Below are 27,995 nucleotides of genomic sequence, written 5' to 3'. Positions count from 1 at the left end.
ACAAAAGAATTACTAATGATGATTTACTGAATTAAAGGACAGAAAAGAATCCCCGCGCAGGCCAGAAACATGTAGAGGCCAGTCACAAAAGGGTTTTCTATTGTTTTATTGACAATATTTATGAGAAGATAAGAAGATGAGAAGAAGGAGAAAACAAGAAAACTGCAAGTGATATGGCGATGACACTAGCCGTTTCGAGAACACACACTGCTTGCGACACAGCAAGAGAGAGAGCAGGCTCTAGTCAGTGACGGGCCAGGTGGAAAAGTGACCAGTGATCACCCACTCCGTCTGTTTATGCAAGTTAAGCGAACTGCACTGAGGCTCGCGTGGCCCGTGAAACAAAATGTCCCCAATCAGGCTAAATCTGATTAGAATTGTGTTTGTTACAAGGTGTTCAGTGATAGATTTCTAAATGATTCCTGAACTGATTTACGTCGGATAGGTCGCAAAAGAAAGAGCTCAACACCTACTTACTAATGAGTATAACATGAAGTGTTGATTATTTATGATAAATTTATAATCTTAATTAAGTCACTTGAAAAGGGTCAGTTTTAGCAAGCTTGTCGCTGAAAATTACAAAATGCATTAAATCAGTTTTACGTAGGCAAACACAAATGGAATAGATTTAAAGATGGAATTGTGATGATTCTGCCAATATATAATACCTGCAGTTTACTGATCCAACAAAAGAGATATTAATTAAATACGCTGCATCACAAACACAAGTTTCTGCTTACCCAATGGCGTACAGCAACACTAGTTATGGAGTGGTTGTGTTATGAGAAGGATAAAATGACAAGCTTAGCGTCAGTTGAAATCTTTCGACTGACGAACAATTAAACTGAAATCAAATATGCTTCTAACTGATTAAAGTGCATGTGTAAGCACAACAAATACAATATTGCAGTGAACTATACAGAGACTTGATTTAAACGATGTTTAGAGAATAGGTTTAGAATGGGCTTTGCATTCAAACCGGGAATGGCGTCACACATTCTGCGTGAGTCGTTGAAGACTGGCAAGTTAGTTGCAAAAAAGGCGTCTGCTATAGCTCAGCTTTCAGCTTGTGCTGGGAGTTGAGTCACAGTTTGTAGCCAGTCATATTGAGCACTTGGCTACATATACATAGCCTTTGCTGACTATGTTAATCGTAATAGAGTATAGAATGTTCTACGAAAAAATGTGTGAATGGTAAGTTATATAAAGCTCTGAGGGGTGTATAATACAAAATAATTATGGTTCAGCGCTTGCATGTTTGCATGATAAGTGTGCATATAGTAACTTTTTTTCATGTCTTTGTGGAGTAAAGCAAGGATGTGTGTTGAGCCCGAATATGTCTTCATTTTTTATCAATGAATTAGCAGTTGAATAATCAAGGAAAGGTAGACATGGTATTCAAATCATTCCAAATGCTGATGAAATATTTTTGTTATTATTTGCTGTTGATATGATTTTTTGTCTGGAACAATCCCGGGACTTCAAATTCAGTTAGATGTGTTAAAACAAGAAGATCGTTTGTGCTTAACCGTGAACTTTGATAAAACAAATGTTATGATTTTTCTTAAGCGAGGTCATTTGTCTACCTGTGAGAAATGGTATGATATTGTACAACTGAAAGTTGTAAATTCTTACAAGTACTTAGGGTTAGTGTTTACAACCAAATTAAGCCTTAACTTGGCATGGGATGAAACTTGACATGAAGGTAAGAAAGGTGTATTGGAAATACTTAAGACAATGAGAAAGTTAAACTGTATTGATGTTAATGTATTCTGGAGAATGTTTGATATCCAAACTGAACCAATACTTACATAGGCAGATGAAAGTTGGGGATTATACAAAAATGAGCAGATGGAGATAGTACATACTTTTGCAGTAAAAAGTTTTCTAGGTGTTCCAGTTCATGCCTCAAAGTTCTGTAAGGTGAAACTGGGAGGTATCCTTTGTATATGAAAACTTACGTAATGTGTATTAAATATTGGCCTAAACTGTTGAAATTGCCTCAGAGCAGACTTTGTAAAGAGGTATATGATATGATATTATCCCAGATAGAGAAAGGAAAAGAAAACTGGGCTTCTTATGTAAGAAATGTTTTGTCAGAAAATGGTTTTGCAATTGTGTGGATGTGTAAAGGTGTGGGGTATGAGCAAACTTTTATTTCAGAATTCAAATCCAGACTGCTTGATATGTTTAAAAAAAAAAAAAAAATGGCCTTCAGACATAGAAAGTAAGGATAACTACAGCTGGTTCCATTCATTTAAAAGTAAATTTCAAGCTGAAAAATTCCTAACTGTTGTTACCAATAAATGGCATTGTACAATGCTTGCCCAAGTTAGATTAAGAACTCTTGGCTTTAATGGCAACAAAAAATGGTTTATGCCAGGTACATCCACAAATTCTCCATGTCCTTTGTGTAACTCCACAGATGATGACAAAATTCATTTTTGTTTGATTGTAAATCAAATGATGATTTGAGAAGTAAATGTGTGGTTTTTGAAAAAGATTTACAAAAAGAAAGAATCTCTTTATCATGTTAACATCAGAAGGTGGTAATCTCGATTGAAAAATTTATATCAGGAGCTGTGAAGATCAGGCAAAATGCACAACAAGCATAACTGCGTGATCAGATAGGTGTGACAATTTTCTTGTGTAGCCAGTGTTGGAACATGTTGCATAGTGCATTGATAGATGAATGAACGGAGTTATGATGTGTTGGGTGGCCTGTTGGCTACTATAATTTTTCTTCAAAGAAGGATCTTTGTTTTGTTTCATTATTTGCTTTCACCATTTCATTTGTTTATTAATAATGGTTTGTTATAAACTGAAAGTATGTTGATGCATTCACCCATGTCATAAGGACCTCATGGCCAAAGACATTAAAGCACCAAAGTGTCTCTCTCTCTCACTGGAACTCACACTGACTCTCTTTCTCACACAAACACTATATTATAGTAAAATGGCTAAGACATCTGCCACATGACTTGTGGGCTCATAGTGTCTTAAGAAATATGTCATTGTCCATGTTGTTTGTTGCATGCTGTCTCCATCACACTTTTCTCGTTTGTTGTCCATTTGCACGCAAGTCCAAATAACGACCACAAAAAAGATTTTGGAACATGAATACAGAAATTGTGGAATGGATGGATGAGAAAAGAGGAATCTAAAAAAAAAAGAATGAAAACAAAAACAATGCTATTTTCCAAAAATATCTTTTTCAACAATTTTGTTTCTGTATTTGTATGTTTACCAATGCTCTAGGGTAAAAAAACAACAACAACTTCTTTTCTTTTATCTGGAGAATAATGAATTAAAGGTTATGGCTGCTGGCAACAACAAGAAATTGTGGATGTGCTCACATAATACACAAAACATCAGCCATAGTTTCTATCCAGAGGATCTTTCATCTTTATTTCTTAGTTTTATATTCATTTAACTTAATGTTCCAGCAGTCATGCCTTTTTGATTCAATTATTTAGCATTTTGACTTGTTCCTATTCAAATGAAAACTGTTTCCTTTCATGACATTGTCATTGACATTGTCATTCCTTTCATGACATTCTTTTGGCCGGCCTTCCCAAATATCTGTTAGACTCCAACGAATCCAGAATAATGCTGCCAGACTCATTTGCAGAGCTTCTAAATTTGACCATGTTTCTCCTCTCCTTCAGTCTCTCCACTGGTTGCCTGTTTCTGATCGAATAGACTATAAGCTATCCACTCTGACCTTTTCTGCAGTCAACGGATCTGGCCCCAAGTATCTTTCTGAACTGATCCATATTTATACCCCGTCTCGTCAGCTCCGTTCTTCCTCTGATACTCGACTTCTCAGGATACCTCACGTTAGAAGTAAGACCTATGGACACAGATCGTTTTCTTTTCAATCGCCAAAGACGTGGAACAAGCTCCCTGATAACCTCCGTCATTCTGATTCCCTCGCATCTTTTAAATCTCGTCTCAAAACTCACCTTTTCCCTCAGCAATAAGTTCAATTGTGGCAGGTCCACTTCCTTTGCGTTAGCTGTGCTTGACTATGTGTGTATACATATGTATGTGTACATAACTACATGCATGTATATGAATATGTATTGTGAGTGCGTGTGTTTATGTAAGTTTGTGCCTGCCTATGTGTGCGTATGTGTTAGGGTAGCCGTTAGATACACATGTATGTTAAAATGTATGTATGCAGCGTGTGTGTGTGTGTGTGTGTGTGTGTGTGTGTGTGTGTGTGTAGTCACATTTTGGTGTGTGTATGTAACATAAATATGACGTATTTTGTTAACAAAAGCGTTTTTGTAAAGCACCTAGAGCAGATTTCTGGATAGTGTGCTATATAAGTATCCATTATTATTATTATTATTATTATTGTTTCACTTTCACTCACAGTTTCAGCTGGCTGAAAAGACAGTGACAGAGTTGACAGCTGATGAGCATAGCTGATGAGAATAACTGGAACAGACACTGCTGAATTTGACTTCTTTTCTTGCATGTTTGGTAGTCAGGACATATCACCATTTTCTTTCCCTCTCAAATGTTGACCTTTTGCTTAAACAGACTGAAAGACACTCACCATAACTTCCTGGTCAGCACAAGTCAGAGTGGAGGCCCGGTGAATCTGACACATGGGGCCAAGGGCATCGTCCACACTGGCATAGTTCAGCGTGAATAGGTGTGCCTTTTTCACCTGGTGAGGTAATGGTTCAGGTCATCCGTGATTATTATCCAGGCTTCAGTTGACCTCTCACAGTTCCAATCACCCATGGCTATTACTGACTGTTCCATCCACCCCAGACTATCACTCATGGTTTCAACTTACAAGAACTATCACTACTTCAACTATCATCCATAGTTTAATCATAGAACCCACAGTTTAACTGATAAATCCACCCTAGACTATCATCCACAGTAAACTGTTTATCCTTGACTATCATCTTGATGTGTATGTGTGTGTGTGTGTGTCTGTGTGTGTGTGTGAGAGAGAGAGTACATGCATGCATGTGTTGTACTGGCATTAATTTACCCTTTAACCCTTAGCCTGCCAAGGGATTTGGCAAATAATTTAATCCCATTTGCCAGGGAATTTTCGCAAAATACAGGTAGGTGTGAAAAAAATATTCTATTGTTATCATTATTATTGTTGTCGTTGTTGTTGTTACTTATAGTCCAGAAGACCACAAAGGGCCATATCAGGACTGCCCAACTGCATAAATGTTCGACTGCATTAAACACAAAACTGTCACATCTACACACACACACACACACACCAAAAAAAAAATCATTAAGATAAACCTAAAAACACAGTTCATAACATATTATCTTAACCATTTAGTTCCTTAGGGCAAATAAGACTAGGCTGTGCTGAGGACATCAGCCTTCCACTTAATTCATCATCCCCAGATTACAAAAAAAATGTAAAAAAAAAAAAAAAAGGAAAAAAACATACTTTCAAGCCAAACAAAAAATATGTTTAAACAAGAGAGGCAAGGCCTTCAAGACTCACTTGTGATACACTTAAATAAAACAAAAAACTAATCGTTAAAATGTGTTCTGTATTTGTTATTATAAAGCTTCGCGTTTAAAAAAAAAAAAAAAAAGAAGTCCTAACCAGATTCAAACCCCGCGTGTTCGGGTGAGAAGAAACTGCCTTATCCATTACACTATCGTGGCTCCTTAACTGACGTTCTAAAATTTAACATTTGAACATACTTTTTTAAAGGGCGATAAATCAATTGCGGTATTCGCAGTGAGAACGCTGTTTAAATCATATTATTCTGGTGTATCTTGGGCATTAAAAAAATCTTTAAGGGCAATAAAAAATTCTTTTTAATGGCTATCACCACAATCACACTGCAACATTTAGCCATTTTCACTAGATCAAGATAGATGTACAAGTTTAGTTACACCTGCTGGGAATGTAGTACGACACAGTCGATTCAATTTCTCTTTTATGTTCATTCTAGTTTTATAAGTTTTAAAGCTGATATGAAAATTTAGTATTTTGTTAAACTAATAACATGTAGAGCCAAGTACAAGTACTTCTAAACGTCGTATGAAGTGAAAAGGACTTCATTTAGAGAAAAGTCAAGACTGGAAATTTTTTCGTTTCATTGTGATCAGTTCAAGGGTATTAACTCGCATAGTTTACAATTTTTAACTGTGAATTCCGACTGATTCTGTGGATATTTTTATGGCAGTTTGGGGCTTAATCCAGTAAGTGATGTGGTGTTCACAAATCTTTCTCTGAATAAATATCTAACCGTCTCCTTCTCCAACTTTCCATCACATGTTATCGTGTATTGTCCATTGAATATAGGATTGAACGGGCAGGTCAACAACTTGAAACAAAATGGCGTCGTTCGCATTCGCGAAGAATATGAGCACGCGCTTTGAATGTGTATAAATATGTGTACGCAATTGATTTTTGCCCATGACCTTCAGGGCTCAGCCAACAGATCTGTATAAGTCCACTCGTCGTATTGATTTTAGTATTTTCCGAAAAAGACCACTTGGGTGAATGAACATAGTGAAAGCCCTGTACACTGAGAGTAAAACACACAAGCTTTTTATGTATTGAGTATAATTTCAAAATGTAATGTTTAAGATGAGAAAGATCAGTTTAAAGAAAATCAAGTCCCCTAGCATTAATTACAGAGTAATTTCCCTTTTTTACTATCTGCACCAAAACGTTTGCAAAATAAATAAAACTTCCATGCTTAGCAAAAGAAGTTCCTGTTTGAACAAAAAATGATAATAATGACTGCTCTTGTTGTTGTGTCAGAATATCAGATCAAAGTGCCAAGTTTAGAGAATACAAAAAATATAAATATAACAGTAAATGCAGTTTGCATATAATCAGGCTTCATTTTTTTTTTTTTTTTTTTTTTTTTTTTTTTGTGCCCATCCCAGAGGTGTAATATTGTTTCAAACAAGATGACTGGAAAGAACTGAATTTTTCCTATTTTTATGCCTAATTTGGTGTCAACTGACAAAGTATTTGCAGAGAAAATGTCAATGTTAGATTACCACAGACACACAGACACACACAGACAACCGAACACCGGGTTAAAACATAGACTCATTTTGTTTACACAAGTGAGTCAAAAAGGCAATACAGGCAAATAACATGCAGAATGGTCAGCGAGTGCCCATCCCAGTGTGTACAATCTCATTACCTAATCACCAGAGCAAAATAGGACAGACAGTACATCACAGACTGCGGGAAAGAGAAAAATGTGTCATGACTTGCTAGAAAAAAGAAAGGGGAACAGACTGGGAATGCAGAAAAAAGGGGAAAAAAAACAGTGAAGGAAGAAAAAAGGCAGAGATAAAGTGACAGACATGAGGAAATTTCTAGTGCAGAATTTCCAGAAGGTGGGGATGCTATTTTTACTGAACAACCCTAGCATCCCCAGGGGGAAAACTTACACAGGTAAGAGTACATATTTTCCGAAAGGAAAATGGACAATACAGAAAAAAATTGTTTTGTTCTGATAAAATGAATATGCGAGCTATAAGAATTTTTTTTTCAAAAATAAACATTATACATACACCCCAATGTCAAACCCACTGATCCAAAAATAGGCACACCACCACACCCATTCCACTGCCCATCACCCTCCCTACCTATCTGACTTTGTGTCATGATTTGCTCTGTGCACTGTAATCTCATACCTCCCCCAACACTGCTACCTCTTGTGGGCCTAGGTGCCACACACAGCATGTTCTTTTCTCAAATCATTCACTGCTGTCTACTTGGAAAGTAGAACTCTGTTCTGCTCTTTGGGTGAAGAGTAGGCTGATGTTCCTCACCTTACTCTTCCAAATAATCGTCAGATTGCAGTTTACCTTTGTCTTCTTCAAGCATTCCATGGTCAGGTCAGGGGCATAGCCCTTGCTACTAGTACCATGAAACCCAGCACTACCTGCCGCATGTGAAGTCTCCCAACGACGGACCAGGCGGAGGAGGAAACCTTTCCCAATGGCTGTGAAGGTGGAAGAGGATGACCAAAGGGCAGGGGGAGCTCTTATCCTTGGCTGGAAGTCCCATTAGGAGACGGAGCTCCAAAGAAAAAACCTGCACCTGCCGAGGCCGTTCTACACGTGGCAGTATTTGCACCTGTGGGAATCAGCATCGGTAGCAAGAGAGTGGGGAAGGGACTGCACAACTCCTCTTCACTAAAAAAAAAAAGTCACCTGTGCTCGTCAGGCAACCAGGCTAATGTCAGAATGGCGAGCTAGCCCTTCAACACCCAGCTTTCCCAAGCCCTGTGGCGATGGAGAAGTGGTAACGGGGACAGGCAGAGGATGCTGCTGGCAGTTCCTAGTCACGACTCTGCACGCAGGCGGCTGTGGGGTGACGGTCGTCTGCCGTAGACTGGGGCAGATGCGGCGCCGGTATCCTCCCCCATTGACAGAGCAGCCCTTTTTAGGGACAGCACTGCTCTCCCCACATGGGGAAGGGGAGATAAAAGGATCCCTAAACAAAACCTGCCTCACCTAGTACCTAGTAGTGTCTTTCCTGAACAGTGGTGTGAATCTATTATACTTCCACTTTATAAAAAAGGAAATGTAAATAACACCAATAATTATAGAGGCATTTCACTCTCTGATATTAGTAGCAAAGTATATAGCACTATTATTAACCAAAGGCTTCAGGAATATGTAGAATATAACAATATAACTGGAGAACATCAAGCTGGGTTCAAACGAGGTTACTCAACAACTGACCATATATTTACTCTTTTTGCCCTAATACAGAAACAATTTTCATGTAATCTTAAACTTTATGTAGAGTTCATTGATTTTGAAAAGGCATTTGACTCAATTAATCGAAATTTATTATGGCCCATTCTTATCAAAAATGGAGTTAGTGGAAAACCATTCAGATGCATTAAGAGTATGTATAGTGTTGTTAAAAGAAGAATTAGATGTGGTAACAAGCTTACTAATTATATATATTGTACAAGAGGTGTCAAACAGGGAGATGTATGTAGTCCTATTTTGTTTTCGTTATTTATAAACGAATTAGCGGTAGAGATAATAGGTAAGGGTAGGCATGGTGCTAGATTCACAACTGATCCAATGGAATTGTTTATTTTACTACTCGCCGATGATATAGTTTTGCTCTCTGAGACAGTTGTTGGTCTCCAGATACAATTGAATAATTTGAAAATTTCAGAGTATCAGTTACAGTTACGGGTTAATATGGATAAGAGTAATATTGTTGTTTTCAGAAAAGGGGGTTATTTGGCAGTGAGGGAAAGGTGGGTTTATGATGGCATTGTAATGCCAGTGGTTAATGTGTATAAATATCTCGGAATATTTTTCTCTACGTGTTTGAGTTTTGTAGCTGCATGTAAGGATTTAGCTAGCAGAGCAAAGAATGCATTATTACATATTATGAAGAAACTGTGTTTGCTGAATAATAACTCTCTTGACCTCTTTTTGAAAATATTTGATATCCAGATACAACCTATTGTATTATATGGTTCAGAAATATGGGTATTAGATAGAAAAGCTGGTATGCATTGTGAATCGGTTCATTTATTTGGTCTTAAAAAGTTACTAGGGGTTGAAATGAGAACACCTAATGACTTGTGTATGGACAGACTGATAGGTACCCAATTTATATTAACTCTGCCATTAGATGCATTCGTTATTGGTTGAAATTATTAAAAATGGGTAATAATCGACTGCCTAGGAAATCTTATATTGTGCTAAATGATTTTGATTCAAGAGGGAAAAGAAATTGGGTATCAAAAATTCGAGTGTGTTTATGTGAAATTGGGGTTGGGTATGCTTGGGAATTTCAAGGGGTTGGTGATGAAACTAGATTTGTACAAATTGTTCAACAACGATTGATAGACTGTAGGTGGCAGGAGTGGGAAAGCCATATCCAATCAAGCGACAGGTTTGACGTGTATCGAGTTTATGTTTCAGATCACATAGTGAAGCGATACCTTTTGATTGATTTGAACAGACACCTACGACTTATTCTAACTAGATTCAGATTTGGTATCTCTGAATTAAACATACATAGATATCGTTATAAATCCATTTATCATCCTGGTTTAATGTGTCCTTTGTGCGGGGAACCCAGAGAGGATGAAGTCCATTTTGTTTTGAAATGTCCTGTCCTTAATGACCTACGAATCCAGCTCATTCCTAAAAAATATTATGCATATCCATGTACGTTTCGACTGTTTACTGATGTCATCGGTGGATGAAAACACTATACTTAGTTTCGCTTTGTTTCTCTCTAAAGCATTTCATTTAAGAGAGACACTTATATCCTAGTTTTACTGGAGCTTGTTATGGAATATGCTGCACTGTTTGCAGTAACAATTACAATGACACATACAAAACAAAATTTTGTTGTTGCCCCCTGTTCATATGGGGCTATGGCCTTGACTGAATAAACCATCTTGAATCTAGTAGGAAACCGCACCTACTTGGACATCCAACACTTGCGGTCAAAAACAACAGAGGAAAAGAACCAGGAGTCATGCCCTGACTCTGGGTGCCTGGAATGTTCGCACCGTTTTGGACAGAGACGACAGACCAGAAAGGCACACAGCACTCATTGCTAGAATGCTTGATCGCTACCAGGTGCACATAGCAGCTCTGAGCGAAACCAAGTTTGCCGGTGGAACCCAGCTGGAGGAAGTTGGAGGGGGCTACACCTTCTACTGCATTAGGAAGCCAGATGGCACCCCAAGAACCTCAGGCGTGGGCTTTGCCATACAAACCAAACTTGCACGACAGCTTGACAGCCTTCCATGTGAGATAAACGATAGGCTGATGACCCTGTGTCTGAAGCTGTCCAAGGATCACTTCTCCAGTCATCAGCTGCTATGCCCTGATGATGACCAACCCTGATGACATCAAAGAAGCTTTCTACGAGGAGCTCAGCCGCACCATTTCAGTGGTAGACAGAAAGGACAGGCTGATCATCCTTGGGGATTTCAATGCCGCGTCGGCGTGGACTTCTCCTCATGGCCAAAAGTCCTAGGACAGCATGGCACTGGCAAGTGCAACTCCAACGGACTGCTTTTGCTCTCGCTCTGCGCGCAGCATGGACTGACCATCACCATCACCCTCTTCCAACAAGCGGACAAGTACAAGAACACATGGATGCACCCCCGCTCCAAGCAATGGCACATGCTGGACTATGTGACTGTCCGGCAGAGGGACAGAGGTGATGTTTCAATTACACGCTGCATGAGAGGAGCAGCTTGTTGGTCGGCCCATCGCCTGGTACGCAGCAAGATGAACATCAGACTTGCACGCAAGCTCCAACAAGCCAGGCAGAAACCCCCTAGGAAGCTGAACATCCACTGCCTCCCTATCACCAAGGACGTGCTGCAGCAGCAAATCCAAGTAGCTCTCCAAGAAATTCCTGCATCGACTGATGTAGAAGAGATATGGAGCACCTTTAGAGATGCTGTGTACACAGCAGCAGCTGACACACTCGGCTTTGTACAGAGGAGCCACAAAGACTAGTTTGACGAGAACGACTCTGGAATCTCCAAGCTCCTGAACTCAATGCATATACGGCATCAGGATCACATTTCTGATAAAGACTGCCAGAGGAAGGAGAACCAGTTCTTGCAAACCAAGCAGCTCATACAGAAGAGGTTGCGTGAGATAAAGAACACCTGGTGGGAGAGAAAGTCCGAAGAGCTTCAGTCCACTGCTGATGCTCACGACATGAAGACCTTCCATGATGGTCTCCGAGCTGTGTATGGGCCGAGAGTCACAGGATCAACCCCTGTCCGAGCATCAAACCAGACCACCCTCCTGACAGACAAGAAAGACATCCTTGCCCGCTGGGCAGAGCACTTCAACTTACTCCTCAACAGGGACTCATCCATATCTGACGAGGCAATTGCAGCCCTCCCACAGCACCAGTCAATGACTCGCTAGCTGCCCCTCCCACAAAGGTTGAGACCCAGAGGGCCCTGAAGCTGACAATGTCAGGAAAAGCACCAGGAGCGGATGGAATCCAGGCTGACATCTACAAGTATGGAGGCGAGGTGCTGACAGACAAGCTGACCGCCCTGTTCCAGTCTATCTGGGAGAGAGGGGAGGTCCCCCAGGATTTCAAGGATACTTCTATTGTCCACATTTACAAACGGAAGGGAGACAAAACATCCTGCGATAACCACCGTGGAATCTCTCTTCTCTGCATCGCCGGCAAGATCTTCGCCTACATCATACTGAACAGACTGGTTGACCATGTCTCCAACACAGTCATCCCTGAAGCACAGTGCGGCTTCCGCTCAGGCTGGGGAACATATGACATGGTGTTTGCCGTATGCCAGATGCAAGAGAAGTGCCGTGAGCAGAACAAGGAGCTCCACATGGTCTTTGTAGACCTGACTAAGGCCTTCGACACGGTGAACTGCTATGGTCAGTGGAAGATCCTCCTAAAGTTTGGTTGCCCAGAGAGCCTAATCCAGCTGATTGCATCATTCCACGATGGCATGCAGGCAAGAGTACAGGAAAATACTGACATGTCAGATCCGTTCCCTGTGATAAATGGAATGAAGCAGGGCTGTGTCCTGGCACCCACACTGTTCTCCATTCTCTTCTCTGCCATGCTGATTGACGCATTCCACGACTGTGACCAGGGCATCTACATTCACTTTCGCACAGATGGCAAACTTTTCAACTTGCAGCTACTCCATGCCAGGTCCAGGGTTTTTGAGGCACTGATGAGAGAGTTCCTCTTCGCTGATGACTGCGTGCTTGCTGCACACACCCATGAGGACATGCAGTTCATTATGGACAGGTTCTCAACCTCCTGCAGGCGCTTTGGACTCACCATCAGCCTCAGCAAGACTGAGTCCATGTACCAACCAGCTAGCTCACAGAACGCCAGTGCCTCCCCCCCATCTTCAATCAAGATCAAAGACACAGAGATCAAGTCAGATGACAAGTTTTGCTACCTGGGCAGCACCCTATGCAGTAACGGAGCCCTTGATGCAGAAGTGACGCTGCGCATCGCCAAGGCCAGCTCCGCCTTTGGCAGACTCAACAACAGGCTGTGGAACAACAAAGGCATCAGGCTCAGCACCAAAATCAAAACCTACAGAGCTGTTGTGCTGACCACCTTGTTGTACTGCTGTGAAAGACCCTGCAAGCGCTTCAAGGACACCTTGAAGACAAACCTCAAAGCCTGTGACATAGACATCGCTTCCTGGGAAACTGATGCCCTTGACCGCTCTCGCTGGAGGATACTGTGCTCTAGTGGCATAAAGACGTTTGAAAACAAGAGAACGCTGGCCATTAAGGAGAAGCGTGAGTGAAGGAAGCAGTGCTCAACTTCTGGAGACGATTTCCCTTGCAGCACCTGTGGGAAGTGCTGTGCATCCAGAATCGGCCTCTTCTCCCATATGAGGACACACACCGACAGATAAGCGTGCCTGTCTACTCATCCGTCGGACTGACGGGAGACTCCATCATCTTCAAGCATTCAATCTAATTTTCACTGAGCAGCAGCTAAATCCTGTGTCATGGTGTTTACTTTTGGTCAACTCAGCTTGGACAAGGCAATGCCATTTGCTTGCCCACACAGATAGTGAGTTGTTCACATGCTCCAGCCAGCCAAATCAGTCACTTGAAAAAATAGATTCCTGTGTGACACAGGTGTTTTCATGTAATGATAAGAGTCAGGGGAACATTGGGAAAACTAAGTTTACCAATACAATAATTCTGAAACAACATAAAAGCTTTCACAAGACAGAGATATTTAGCCACATTTTGGGTACGGCTTTCGTGGCAGTGGCAGGGGAGTGAATTATCCATCATCTGAGAATGGCTTATATAGCAGTCTAAAGGTTAATTGATTTGTCTGTCAGACAGATGTACTCTGGGGGAAAAAAAAGAACAGAAGACAGAATATCATATTTTTCAATCAAACTCAAAAAGAGTACATACTATTTTACATAAGCATCCAACCCTAGCTTCACATATAAACATGACACATTTAAGTATCTATGTAACCTGACACACATACATACATACATACATTGTCAGCAAACAGACAATGTGCTTTTCAGAGGTTACAAAAATCATAAACATGAATACTATTTACCTCTGTTCAAAATCTCCACCCACATGACAACATACATGCATACTTTTCTATAAGTGCATATTCTTTAGTTTTTTTTGCATTCTCTCACCTTTTTAAAGACAAAGGGAGCCACAATGTTCTTGGCTTTCATCTCTACATGCTGACTTGTGGCTATCCTCAAAGCATTTGCTGCTCTGAAAGAAAAAAATGCAATGCCAAAATACTGCATTATTACTGAAATATTCTAGCACATTTTTTTTTTTTCAAAATCCCAGACAACAAATACACATTGACAGCTCAATGGGTAAACCAAGTATCACCTACAGTTTAACCCACTGACTATCACCCACAGTTTGACCCACTATCACCCACAGTCTGACCCACTATCACCCATAGTTTAACCCACAGTTTGACCCACTATCATCCACAGTTTGACCCACAATCACCCACAGTTTGACCCACTATCACCACAGTTTGACCTACAGACTATCACCCACAGTTTGACCCACTATCACCTACAGTTTGACCCACTGACTATCACCCACAGTTTGACCCACCATCACCCACAGTTTAACCCACAGACTATCACCCACAGTTTGACCCACTATCACCCACAGTTTGACCCACAGACTATCACACACAGTCTGACCCACTATCACCCACAGTTTAACCCACAGACTATCACCCACAGTCTGACCCACTATCACCCACAGTCTGACCCACTATCACCCACGGTTTAACCCACAGACTATCACCCACAGTTTGACCCACAGACTATCACACACAGTCTGACCCACTATCACCCACAGTTTAACCCACAGACTATCACCCACAGTCTGACCCACTATCACCCACAGTCTGACCCACTATCACCCACGGTTTAACCCACAGACTATCACCCACAGTCTGACCCACTATCACCCACGGTTTAACCCACAGACTATCACCCACAGTTTGACCCACTATCACCCACAGACTATCACCCATAGTTTGACCCACTATCACCCACAGTCTGACCCACTATCACCCACAGTTTAACCCACAGACTATCACGCACAGTTTGACCCACTGTCACCCACAGTTTAACCCACAGACTATCACCCATAGTTTGACCCACTATCACCCACAGTCTGACCCACCATCACCCATGGTTTAACCCACAGACTATCACCCACAGGTTGACCCACTATCACCCATAGTCTGACCCACTATCACCCACAGTTTAACCCAGACTATCACCCACAGTTTGACCCACTATCACCTACAGTTTGACCCACTGACTATCACCCACAGTTTGACCCACAGACTATCACCCACAGTTTAACCCACAGACTATCACCCACAGTTTGACCCACTATCACCCACAGTTTAACCCACTGACTATCACCCACAGTTTGACCCACTATCACCCAAGTTTACACATTGAAATTTGTCAAATCAACCAATCAGATCTGTCAAACATCAAGTTAAATTTGTTCCTCATCAGAATCATGTTGTATCTCTATTGCAAAACTAGAATATTGGCTAGACTCCTATCTGCACTTTAGTATTAAAAAATAATGTGTTATTTTTGTACTTGTGTCTGTAAAAGATGAACCAGGTCGCCTCTACCCTGATGTCCATTTCTGGCTGATATACCATTCTCCCAGTCTGTCAAACACATGCCACACTGTTGTCTGTTACATAGATTGGACAAAATTTCCTTCTTCCTTTCCACAGCTACTGCCAACAAACCCATTCTATCTTTCATACTATATAGATTAGACCACAACTGCAATTCACTCTTAGCAGGTCTCCTTGATAACAAACTAAATAAACATCAATGCATTCAGACTTGAACTCTATAAACCCAGGCATGAGAGTGCAAGACTGCTGCTCAGAACACATCACTGACTCCTGTGAAGGCTAGAATCCAATGCAAGATTGCTTGTCACTTCTTTCAGTGTCTGCATCACAACAATATGCCAGACTATCTTTCTGATCTTCTCCATCTGTACCTCCTTCCAGGATGTTTCAATCTCTTGACACCTCTCTGCTGACAGTTTCTTGGTTCTCTCTTGAGACCTTTGGTAAATAAAAAAAAGGATCTTTGTCTTGGGCCCCATTATCTGGGACTCCCTACCTCATGTCTCTGTGAAGGGGAGGAGAGACTGATTATTATGTACTGTAATTTTGTTGTCAATTATTTAGGTATTGTGATGTGTGTGATTAATTCTAAGTATCTGGATTGGTTTTAAGTACTGTAATATAGTTTTAAGTAGTGCGATATCATTGTCAAGCATAAAGATATGAGATTCCATCATTTAGGGATTGTGATCTGTATCTGTATCTGTAGAATACGATGCTATAGCCGCTTATGACATAAACGCAACGGTGGGGGGGAGTGCACAGCCTTGCATTACTGGTGTCCTGAGAGCCGTCTGATATGTGATGTTTGATATGTATCTAAGTGTTATGTTGTGTGCAGTGTTTTCTGTGTGTGCATACAACAATTAGTATCAGTGTCTGATGTAACTAACGAGTTACATATAGAAGCTGTCATTTTAGTGCTTAATGCATGTTTTAGTACTTTTACACATCAATTTTTGCATTGTACAGCGCAGTTTAGCATGTTTTTTTTCATAGAAAGATGGTATACAAATTATCATCATTACTATTATTGTCATTACCATGCATACGGACATACTGTGATACTGTGTATGCATGTGTGTGAGTCTGTGTGTGTGTTGGCACAAGTGTGTACAAACATGTCTGTTAGTGACTATGCATAGTATTGTGTTCAGGATGTTGTGAGTGAGGCTCATACAGTGCAGATGTGAAGAGTCACTCTGCATACACTGACTTTGTGTTTAACATTTTGCTGTAGCAGACATTTTCACTATGCTATTGTTCTTTCCCTTTGTATCAGTATTCAGGTTACAAATAACACCCATTATCAGACTGATCTATCTACAATCTGTCTGATTGTGGCTGTGACTTTCCAACAGTCAATCTGGTTTTTCTGTTACAGAAAGACATTCCAGATCTGGAAAATAATCACCCAACCATACTGGAAATTTGTGTTTACCGAAGAGAATGATGGGTCAAGGATCTATGGGTGTACAGCAGATCAGAGGCTTGTTAAGAATCTAGCCAGTCACCAAAGAGGCACGGATGGAAATCCTGGTGAAAGGATTGAGACTAAGGGAGACATCAATTCTGGAAGCCAGCACCATTCCTTTTGTCCTCCAGTCGGACACAGGTAAGAAACAACAGTGTGGACAGACAATATCCTAATCTCTGTACTGCACACAGAAATCTACCTTTCACTTGCAAAGGTAGGCTGTAAACTGAGATCTCTGATATGCCAAATTTAGTTTGGAGAGAAAATAGTCTGACATTAGACTGACTAGATTTGTCATTGATTGCAGATCTGTTTACATCACAGTGCAGTCAAACCTCATGATTTATCACTAAAGTAAATATACTTTACCACAAAGAGCAGAAATCTACATAAAAAATAAAATAAAATTAAAAAAAAAATATATATATATATATATATAAACCAATAATCTGTTCATGCTGCCTACAAACCAACCATCACGCTTGTTTTTGCACAAGTAATGTTTGCACAGAATGCAAGCAAACAGGACATAAAAAGGTCATCCTTCATGTCAGTTTAAAGACAGAAAGACAGACAAACAACCCAGCATCCTAAGCAAAGCCCTTAATACACACAGAACATGGTACAGGCCAGTAAAACTGCTGTTTTTGGATGTTCTGTTCCTGACACCTCTGTTGATCCTGTTGAAAGAAGGCATCTTTCAGTCTGCCAGTTCACTATTCTCTCCTCTCTGGAGATGTGTGGTGAGTGAATTAGTGTGCATGCGTAAGTGTATCTGTATGCATGTGTATATAATATATGCTATTTAACCAGCCTGTAAAGCTTTCACTTCTGTACCCTTGCCTGAAGAAGCTGTTTTTACAGCGAAAATCTGCTGCTTTTTACGAATACAAGTTTTAAGACATGAAGAGCCTACTGTTGTTGATATTTTTTTTATATTTTACCGGTCTTGGTATTTACCTTAGTGCTTTCTGCAAGGAGCAGTGCCCAGGACACGAAGAGAGTGTGAAGTATCTGTGTGTGTGTGTATATATATATATACGAGGGTCATTCAATAAATAAGGTGAATTTTTCGGTATAAGGACTTCTAATACAGATAGAAGCTTACTTTTTTTCTTTTTTTTTTCAACGTAGTCTCCAAGCACTGTCACACACTTTTCCCATCTGTGCACAAGCTTCCGTATTCCCTCAGCGTAAAAATCTTTGGACTGATGTCTCAGCCAGTCGCTCACAACACTTTTGACTTCATCGTCACTTTCAAACTTCGTGCCTCTCGTGAACGCTTTCAAGGGACCAAACAGGTGAAAGTCTGAAGGGGCAAGGTCTGGGCTGTAAGGGGGATGAGGGAACAGTTCCCAGCCCAGCTCGTTGATGGTCTGCACCGTTCGGGCTGCTGTGTGAGGCCTTCCAGGCCTGTCTTCATCCTCAACACTGCTCCGTCCTTTAAACAATTTAGCCCACTTGTAGACATTTTTTCGGCTGAAACATGTGGCACCATACACAGTTGACATTCTCCTATGAATTTCAACTGGTTTGCACCCTTCAGCAACCAAAAACTTGATAACTGACCGCTGTTCAATTCTGGAGCATGCTTCTTGGTCGGCCATCTTTGTTAATCGCCAAAACTCTCAAAGTTTTTTTTAATCTGCAAAACAAATTAAATCCATGTGAAAAAGAAGTAAAACACACACACAAAAAAAAAGTAAGCTTCTACCTGTATTAGAAGTCCTTATACCGAAAAATTCACCTTATTTATTGAATGACCCTCGTATGTATATATATATATATATATATATATATATATATATATATTATACACCTGCATGTACATATTTGAATATGCACTGCTCATGGGTGCTTGCTGATTATATACACACATTTCTGTGTCTCCATATCAGGTGACATATGCTTCTGTATCAGTGTTTGTGTAACAAGAATCTGTATCAGGTCCTGTACTTCTTACTTGGAAAGCAGGCCTGGTTCATGTTCCTCGATCTTTTCCACATTTCTCATAGGAAACTGAAACATGAAGTGCAGTCCATGCAGTGAGCACGGCATCATAAACAGTATTGTCACACTTAGCGGACAGTGAGTGGGGAAACCAGATATAAACATGGCTACTAACACAAAGTTACACAGAATGTTTGAGGGAAAGAGGATCACAGAATACAGACAGTGACTCAGAATATCTGAAGGAAAGTGGATCATAAAATAAAAGAAAGACTGAAGTGGAATGGTGGTGGGACATGAGGATGACATAGGGGATGCAAGAAATGATGTGGAACGAAACCTGTGCTCTAAGATTGACAGAATGAGAAGCAAAGATACATACATATTGCACACACACATACATGTATGCGAGCACACCTGCAGACATGTATAAAGAGTAAATGTTCAAGAAAAGAAAGAGCTCAATGGGTTGAGACAGACAGAGAATGGTAAACATTTATGACAGAATGACAGGGTAAAGGAGAGAAATGGAGACATATATTGTGAAAATAAATTGCCAAATTATTACATACTGGATTTGCATAATTCAATTACCAGAAACTTCTCTCATTAACAGAGTATATAAATCCATGTACTAACATGAAAATACGTCTTTGTGGTTAATGTTTATTAGAAAGAAACTTGAAATCATAGGCCTTGATCACATTTGGAAAAACCAATTCACATTCAGCGTCTATCTATCTATCCCCTAGTCTCACAGACCATGGGAGCACCACACAACTGGTAACAAACCTCCTCCATCCCTTGTGGTTGTCTGTCCTTTTGACTGTCTCACACTGACAGTGTACAGAGATTAAAATATGTTTTTATCTCAAAAATTGGAAAATGAACATATATAAGACACTGGAAAGAAAAAGAGAAGTCTGCTTAAATTTTACAATAAGACTGTAGAAAATTACAAAACTGAAACCTATCTTTTGAATATTTCAAAACACAAACTTCAACAACACGCAGGATAACTGCATGACCTAAAAACTGAAAAAGGTAGATACTTAAATATCTCACAAGAAGACAGATTATGCAGCAGATGCAAAATATCAGGAGATGAAATCCATCTTCTTGATCATTGTGTTAAATATAAAGCCATAAGAGAACAGTTTATATATTCAACATTAGAATCTTCTTCTTCTTCTTCCTTGTTCGCCTCCCATTAGATGAGCAGCCTGGTGTCCTCGATGAAGGCTGCCATCCATTGCAGCTCCTCCAGGGTGCTGTACAGTTTGGCTTCCATTGCTGTCGGTGTTGGCCAGTACTTCCTCCTGGATGCTGCATGCGTCCTACAGTCTTGAAGGATGTGGTTGGTTGTCATTGGTCCCTCACCACAAGGGCACTCTCCACTCTGTCCAATGCTAAATTTTGTGTGCATGTGGTGGAGCAGGCGACTGTGTCCAGTCCTCAGGCAGAAGATCTTGACCTGTTCCCATCGTTCCAGCAAATGGTATCTGTCTTCTGGGTTATATTTGCTGTGCCTTGATGATTGTCTTGATTTCATCGTATGACACCAGTTTGTTGGCCTGCTCCTTCTGTGCACCGTGTTTTGCCAGAAAGTTCGCTTTTTCGTTGCCTCTGATGCTACAGTATGCTGGTACCCATTGTATCACCACTTTCTCCACTCTGGCACTCAGGACAACAAGGGCTGAAGTGAGATGGTTCTGTTCTTTGCAACAGGAGTTCTTGAGGGCTTGGAGCACAGAGAGAGCGTCTGAGAACACCACCACCTGCCCTGTTGTTCTTGTGGAGTTTTGCAAGACTGTTGTGGCTGCCTCACAGAGGGCTTCTCGCTCAGCTCAGAAGTTGTGAGTATTTTTCTGTTGGGATTGCAATTTCTTCATCTCCATCTTTGTATCAGAGGAAGATTCCAGCTCCGCTATCCCTCATTGCTTCTGTGGCGGAGCCATCTGTAAAGACATGGGTCCAGTCTTCCTGGGGGTACTGGTTGCAGATGTACTCCATGGCCAGGGCCTTCCTTTGGGTGTCTGACTGTGTTCCTCTCTTCTCCACTCCGGGAATGCTGGTGACGACTGTTGGGAACACCTGCCTCTTCCAAGATGGGTGGGTGACATTTGCCAGGATAGGCTTTGCTTCATGTTCCATCAAGACTGGGGTTTGTCTTTCAAGGCATCTTGACTGGTGGATGAAGCTGCCTCTTTTCAGCCGGCTCTTGGTGGGTCTGCTCATTCTGTTGTTCATTGGATGGTTTTCAAGGCGTTTGAATTTTGCTGCCTGGATGAGGATCTTTGTGTCCCTTCTGTCCTCCAGTGACTGTAGCCCAGTGTACTCCTCCATCTTCAGGACTGGGGTGGATCTCATGGCACCAGTTATGACACGCTGTGCTTGGTTCTGCATCTTGTTGAGATGGTCAAGGTTAGACTTTGCAGCTGATGGCAGATGCCCATGCTGATGTCCCATACTCAACTACAGGCCGAACTCTCCCCGTATAGTCTCTTTAGGATACATTCATTAGCCCCCCAGTCCGTCCCTGCAAGTTTCTTCATGATCGCCAGTCTCAGCTTGGCCCTGCTACAGCATCTGGTGATCTGCTGTTTCCAAGTGAGCCTGTGGTCAAAGGTCACTCCCAGGTAGGTAGGTGTGGGTTGCTCTGCAAGCCTTTGGTTGTTCAGTGTCAGTTTCGCCTCTTGCTTCTTGCTGGATAGGCTGAAGACTGTGTAGGTTGTTTTGCCTGAGTTGACAGAGACAAGCCATTCCTTGGTCTAGTTGCTGATCTTGTTGAGCGCAGTCTGGAGACGTACCTGTGCTGTAGTGGTGTACTCTTCAGGGCACCAGAGACCAGGTCATCTGCATAGATTGCTCCTCTGACCCCTCTTGGCAGTTCTCTGACGATGTCATCTATGAAGATGAGGAACAGCGTTGGTGAAAGGACTCCTCCTTGTGGTACTCCCTGTCTCAGCACCTTCTTCTTGCTCTTCTGGCCCTGAATCTTGACTCAGGCTTGGCGGTTGTGTAGGTACTGGTTGATCCAGGTGTACATCCTCCCAGACACACCACATCGCCGTAGTTTGAGCCTGAGCCCGTCCTTCCAGACTTTGTTGAACCCTTCTCCATGTCAATCCAGACAGCAAGCGTGTTCTTCTTTTCTTGGAATGCGTCCTCAATGCTTTGAGTGATGAATGTGATCTGGTCTTCTGTTGATCTGTGTTGGCGGAAGCCTGCCTGTTCAGGGCTCAGCAGCTGATACTCCTCAAGGTGCCAGACAAGCCTAGTGTTGACAAGTCTCTCCGTCAGCTTTCCTAAGCAGCTTGTAAGGCTGATGGGTCTGTAGCTGTCAGCCTTCGACTTGTCCTTTCCCTTTTTGTGAATGGGGATCATGTCTGCTTCCCTCCAACACTGTGGGACTGATCCTATCTTCCAGCTGGAGTTGAAGATTGTTAAAAGGACTGCCTTGCTCTTCATCCCAAGATGCAGAATCATTTCATTTCTGATTCCATCTGATCCAGGTGACTTCTTCAGGTTGAGGCTCTGCAACGCTTCCTCCAGCTCTTTCTCTGTGAAAGCTGAGGTCATGACTTCCTCTTGGGGCTCTTTCTTATGAAGTTCACCTTGGGCCCTGTGCACTGCAGCTCTATGTTCAGGAGGGACTTCCAGACTGCTGATGTTTTCATGGACGTCTATGAAGTGGTCTGCTGCTTTCTTTCCAGAGAGGTAATTTCCATTCTCTTATATTGTTACTGTGGTGTGTGACTTGTTGTTTCATTGCTGAGGGTTCTAGCCAGTTTCCACAGCTTGCTGCCATCCTTGTCAAGATTTAGACTTTCGGTTTTCTCTTGCCAGCTTTTCTTGCAGCTTGTGCGCTAGACAGCGAGTATCTGGCAGTTACTTCCTTCAGCGCTATGTTGTTCTCCGGTGATGGCTGCTTTTCTGCTCGGCCCCTGGCTTCCGTAACAGCATTTTCCAGATTCTGGAGTTCCTCCATCCAGTAGGGCTTGTAGTCTTTGCGTGCTCCTCTTGGGATGGATTCTATAGCAGCTTTCAAGACGGCCTTTGTGAAGTCTTGAACCATCTTGTTTGAGTCCTTCTGCCTGATGTTGATTGGCTTTGTGTATGTATCTGTGAGGGTCTCAAAGAGAGTCCAGTCCGCCTTTCTGTAATTCCAGCGGGAAAAACACTTTGCTTGAGGAGCCTGCAAGTTGAGCTTGATAGAGTTTTACGGGCTTGTGGTCACTTCCTCCAAGCTGGTTGAGAACTGTTCTTGTGGTCCTGTCGAATAGGTCGTTGGTGACGAACGCTAGATCTGGTGTTGATGTGGTCATCCAGCGTCTAAAGTAGAAGGTGGGTTCATCATCTTCTTGGTTGATGAGATGAAGATGTGTGTCAATCTCCTAATCCTCAACTTCTTCGCCTCTCCTGTCCATCTCCTCATAGCCCCATCTCTCTGAGTGACTGTTGAAATCTCCCACCACCACGCAGTTGTTGTCTGGGATGTTCATGTATGTGAGGGAAAGATCACAATCTTGAGGGCAATAGACATTGTAGATCCTGATGTTGTGTTCTTTAAAGACTATATCAACCCCTTGGATCTCTGCCTGTTGATTGGTGTTGATCTTGAGTTCTTGTGCGGCGATGGAATTCCGCACCAAGACAAGCACCCCTCCTTTGTTTCTTTCTTCACGGTCCAACCTGATGGTCTCGTAACCCCTCACTTGAAAGCGATGGTTTACAGTCAAATGTGTCTCTTGGCACATGCAATGTCAATATTTTCTTGGAGCATCCTTTCTGCCAGGCCAAGTTTCTTCTTATGCAGCCCTTCTGCATTCCATTGGAGAATGTTGAGTGTTCCGGGTGGTACTGTTTGCTTGGCCCCAGCAGGAGGATGAGGACTCCTTCATTGTATGGGCATGCGGAATTTCCTTGTCCAACCACCGGCTGCTTGGGGTGGGCCCCTTTGAGGCATAGGGCCCGGCTCCCAGCCTCCCCGGCAGGTCTCCGAAGATCGAGCGCCACATCGAGATTCTGTGGACTGCATCATCATGGAAGCGTGGATGTGTGGTATAATGGTTTAAACTGCGCCAGGTAATATTTGGAGTCGGCTGATACTAACAGATGATGTATATATATACTAAGAAGATTGGGAAAATTTGCCTATGAATGCTGTTCCAATTCATGACATAAATTAACTGATTAAAAACAGGAAATTTTCTATCTAAAATTACATTTAAGTAACATACTTACCGTGACCCACTAGTGCAGACTCCGGCAGGGGTCTGACATTCCTGTCCTGTGCAAACTACTATCCGCCTATGTGGAGAAAACGAAAGTCACTATGGCCGATAACCTCCCGGAAGTAGGTAACCTCCCCTTTGCCCCCCTGACTAGTGCCCTCTTTTTCCGGCAGCCATCATGACTCCTGTTCCTGTGCTCTTCATATGGCTAAGTTTTTTCTATTTTCTGTCTGTCTGTCGATTCTCTGGCGTTCTTGTTTTTTGTCAAATTATGTCTCCAACCAGGTCACATAATTATATAGCTCGATTGGGTGATCACGCTAAAATTAAGGCACGATTGCAATCGATTAAAAATCTTATGATTTCATGGCATAAAAACTTCTTCTTCTTCTCTTTCTTCTTCTATTCTATTCTATTCACACACACACACACATATTGACTGCACAATGATATACATACCTTGATGATGGGCCACTGTATCTGTTTAGGCACAAAGACCACAGACTTGGAACACACCTTCAGATGTCCCTGCTGCTGCCTGTAACCAAATCTTGAAATAAACTTTAAAACATTTAAACAAAAAGAACCCAACCAAAGCAACAAACAATATTAAACACAGAGAGAGAGAGAGAGAGAGAGAGAGAGAGAGAGAGAGAGAGAGAGAGAGAGAGAAACCAAACAAACAAACAAACAAACAAACAAATAAAACAATTTACGATTTACAATTTAATATCAACCATGGTACAATTTGTCCACAGCCTATGATTAACTGAACACTCAGTATTCCTAAAAATCGTGACTGAGTTTCATTGAAGCACAAATTTCATTCTGACCATCAGATTTTTCACACAAAGGGTCAAAGTGATGCAAATTTTGTTCAATAATATAATGCATTTACTTCTTTTTTTTCCCATTGCAAACCTCAAACCGTCAGAATATCAACTTCAGGTGTCAAAATGACCCTCAGTACCTTCAGTTCTAAAAGGTATACATACTGTAAAGTGTAAGTTGTTTTATTTCTTTTTAGTATGGAACTGTACTTCTGTCTCAAAACCAGTAATGTCAGTTGTCAGATTTAACTTGTAAGTACAAGCAGTGTTCAAGTATTTGTACACAATCTAAAGGGTGAGAAAGAGAAACAAGGGGCAGTCAGTCAAACACTGACTTGAAACTAAAGCATAAGCAAAAAATACCGCCATTCATATTTACAGATGCTAAGATTTAACATTAACAATGCAAAAATATTATATAAAAATGACAACCTCCTCTTTCCATCTCCCCATCTCTTGTGACTGTTAATCATGCTGCACCAGACGCAGGAATAAATGAGATGTGTTGAGGGGGGTGATGTGGATGTGTGTGTGGGTGTGTTGGTGTGGGGTAGGTGGGTGGGTGTTTAGGCTACCAAAATTAACAAAAAATATGCTGAAAGTGGAAATCGCTGCAATATAATTTTGTGTGTGTGCTGAATATTACTCTACATGGTTTGTAGAATCTGAAAATCAACCCTAGGACGCACAGGTCTCTGTCCTAGTAGCTGAAAATTAGGTCATGTTACGCAATACTTCGTACAAATGATCTACTTTACAAATTCTTGCAGGAACATGCAGAAGTTGCACCTCGTTGGAATCTTTAAAAATTACATTCAAATCTGTCATCAAACCATATTCATAAGATAAAATACAACAGTTAAAGGCTTATTTGTGTGTCAGTCACCAGTCAACATAAGATCCGCTTAACTGAGTATTCCTCGGTCAGCTCCTTTAAAGATATAACAGGAGAGTTTGCTACAATATATTTTCCTTTTGCTGAATATTACTCTACATGGTTTATAGAATCTGAAAATCAACCCTAGGACGCACAGGTCACTGTCCTACTGGCTGAAAATTGGGTCACATAACGCAATACCTTGTACAAATGACATACTTCACAAATTCTCACGGGAACAGCTCCTCCAAAGATATAACAGGAGAGTTTGCTACAATATATTTTCCTTTTGCTGAATATTACTCTACATGGTTTCCATCATGGCCTGGCTTCGCTGACGAAGATCTAGGAAGGGCGTTGTCCACGTCTGATGCAGGCACGCTCATGGCTGACAAGGCTAATGCGGGAAAAGCAGAGTCGGCCGCAGCGGCTGCAAGGGAAAGTCTGGTCTGGGTTCGCGGCTGCAGCGTCGTGGTTCTTCCTCCTTCTGCGTTTGTCCTCAAGGCTGGCCCTGCGGTTGTTTTCGAAGGAGGAGACAGCTTGGTGGATGGTGCGTCGCCAGGTCTCTCGATCAGCGGCTACTGCGGACCACTGGCGATGGTCAATGTGACAGGCACCGAGAGCTTTCTTCAAGGAGTCTTTGTATCTCTTCTTGGGTGCTCCTCTGTCACGGTGGCCAGTGGACAGTTCGCCATACAGCGCGATCTTGGGCAGGCGGTGGTCCTCCATCCTGGACACGTGCCCTGCCCAACGTAGCTGGGTCTTTAGCAGCACTGCCTCGATGCTGATAGTCTTTGCCTGCTCCAGGACCTCGACATTTGTGATGTAGTCACTCCAGTGGATGCTGAGGATGGTGCGAAGGCAGCGCTGGTGAAAGCGATCAAGCAGTCGTATGTGTTGCCGGTAGGTGACCCAGGTTTCGGAGCCATACAACAGGGTGGGCAGTACAACAGCTCTGTACACGCTGATCTTTGTGTCTTTCTTCAGGTGTTTGTTGTTCCACACTCTCTTGTACAGCCTGCCGAATGCGCTGTTTGCCTTTGCAAGTCTGTTGTCGATCTCCTTGTCGATCTTGGCGTCAGACGAGATGGTGCAGCCTAGGTAGCTGAACTGGTGGACCGACTTCAGCTCTGTCTCACCGATATTGATGTGAGGAGCGTGGAATTCTTCCCGTGGGGCAGGCTGGTGGAGAACTTCCGTCTTTTTCAGACTGACTTCTAGGCCGAAGAGCTGCGCAGCCTCTGCGAAGCAGGACGTTATACGCTGCAGGGCCGCTTCTGTATGGGCGACGAGGGCAGCATCGTCGGCAAACAGAAGCTCTCTGATGAGTTGCTCCAGTGTCTTGGTGTGGGCCTGTAGCCGCCTCAGGTTGAATAGGCTGCCATCAGTGCGGTATCTGATGAAGATACCGTCGTCGTCGCCAAGATCTTCAGTGGCCTGTTGGAGCATCATGCTGAAGAAGATCGTGAAGAGGGTCGGCGCGAGGACACAACCTTGTTTCACTCCATTTCCAATTGGGAAGGGCTCCGAAAGGTCGTTGCTGTGTCTGACCTGTCCACGCTGTTCCTCATGTAGTTGGATGACCATGCTGAGGAATTTTGGGGGGCATCCTAGACGTTTCATGATCTCCCACAGACCTTTTCTGCTCACGGTGTCGAAAGCTTTCGTGAGATGGTTTATAGAATCTGAAAATCAACCCTAGGACGCACAGGTCACTGTCCTACTGGCTGAAAATTGGGTCACATAACGCAATACCTTGTACAAATGACATACTTTACAAATTCTTACGGGAACAGTTCCTCCAAAGATAACACAGAAGAGTTTTCTGTAATATATTTTCTTTTGCTGAATATTACTTTACATGGTTTGTAAAATCTGAAAATGAACCCTAGGACGCACAGGTCTCTGTCCTACTAGCTGAAAA

General features: G+C 42.1%; 1 protein-coding gene across 1 annotated transcript in view; it reads right to left on the bottom strand.

Annotated features, from left to right (window-relative positions):
• LOC143300517 (protein FAN-like) overlaps nt 1–27,995 on the bottom strand; it is a 68,944-nt gene that overhangs the window by 2,341 nt on the left and 38,608 nt on the right. Inside the window, exons 3-6 of the mRNA XM_076614252.1 lie at nt 24,824–24,902; nt 19,141–19,196; nt 14,184–14,268; nt 4,568–4,681 (exon numbers count right to left, since the gene is read on the bottom strand). Coding sequence (XP_076470367.1) covers nt 4,568–4,681; nt 14,184–14,268; nt 19,141–19,196; nt 24,824–24,902 — 334 coding nt within the window. The remainder of the gene's footprint in view (nt 1–4,567; nt 4,682–14,183; nt 14,269–19,140; nt 19,197–24,823; nt 24,903–27,995) is intronic.

The sequence above is a fragment of the Babylonia areolata genome, chromosome 26 (genome assembly GCF_041734735.1).
Source record: "Babylonia areolata isolate BAREFJ2019XMU chromosome 26, ASM4173473v1, whole genome shotgun sequence".
Classification (NCBI taxonomy): domain Eukaryota; kingdom Metazoa; phylum Mollusca; class Gastropoda; order Neogastropoda; family Buccinidae; genus Babylonia; species Babylonia areolata.
This window is presented reverse-complemented; position numbering and strand designations above follow the sequence as displayed.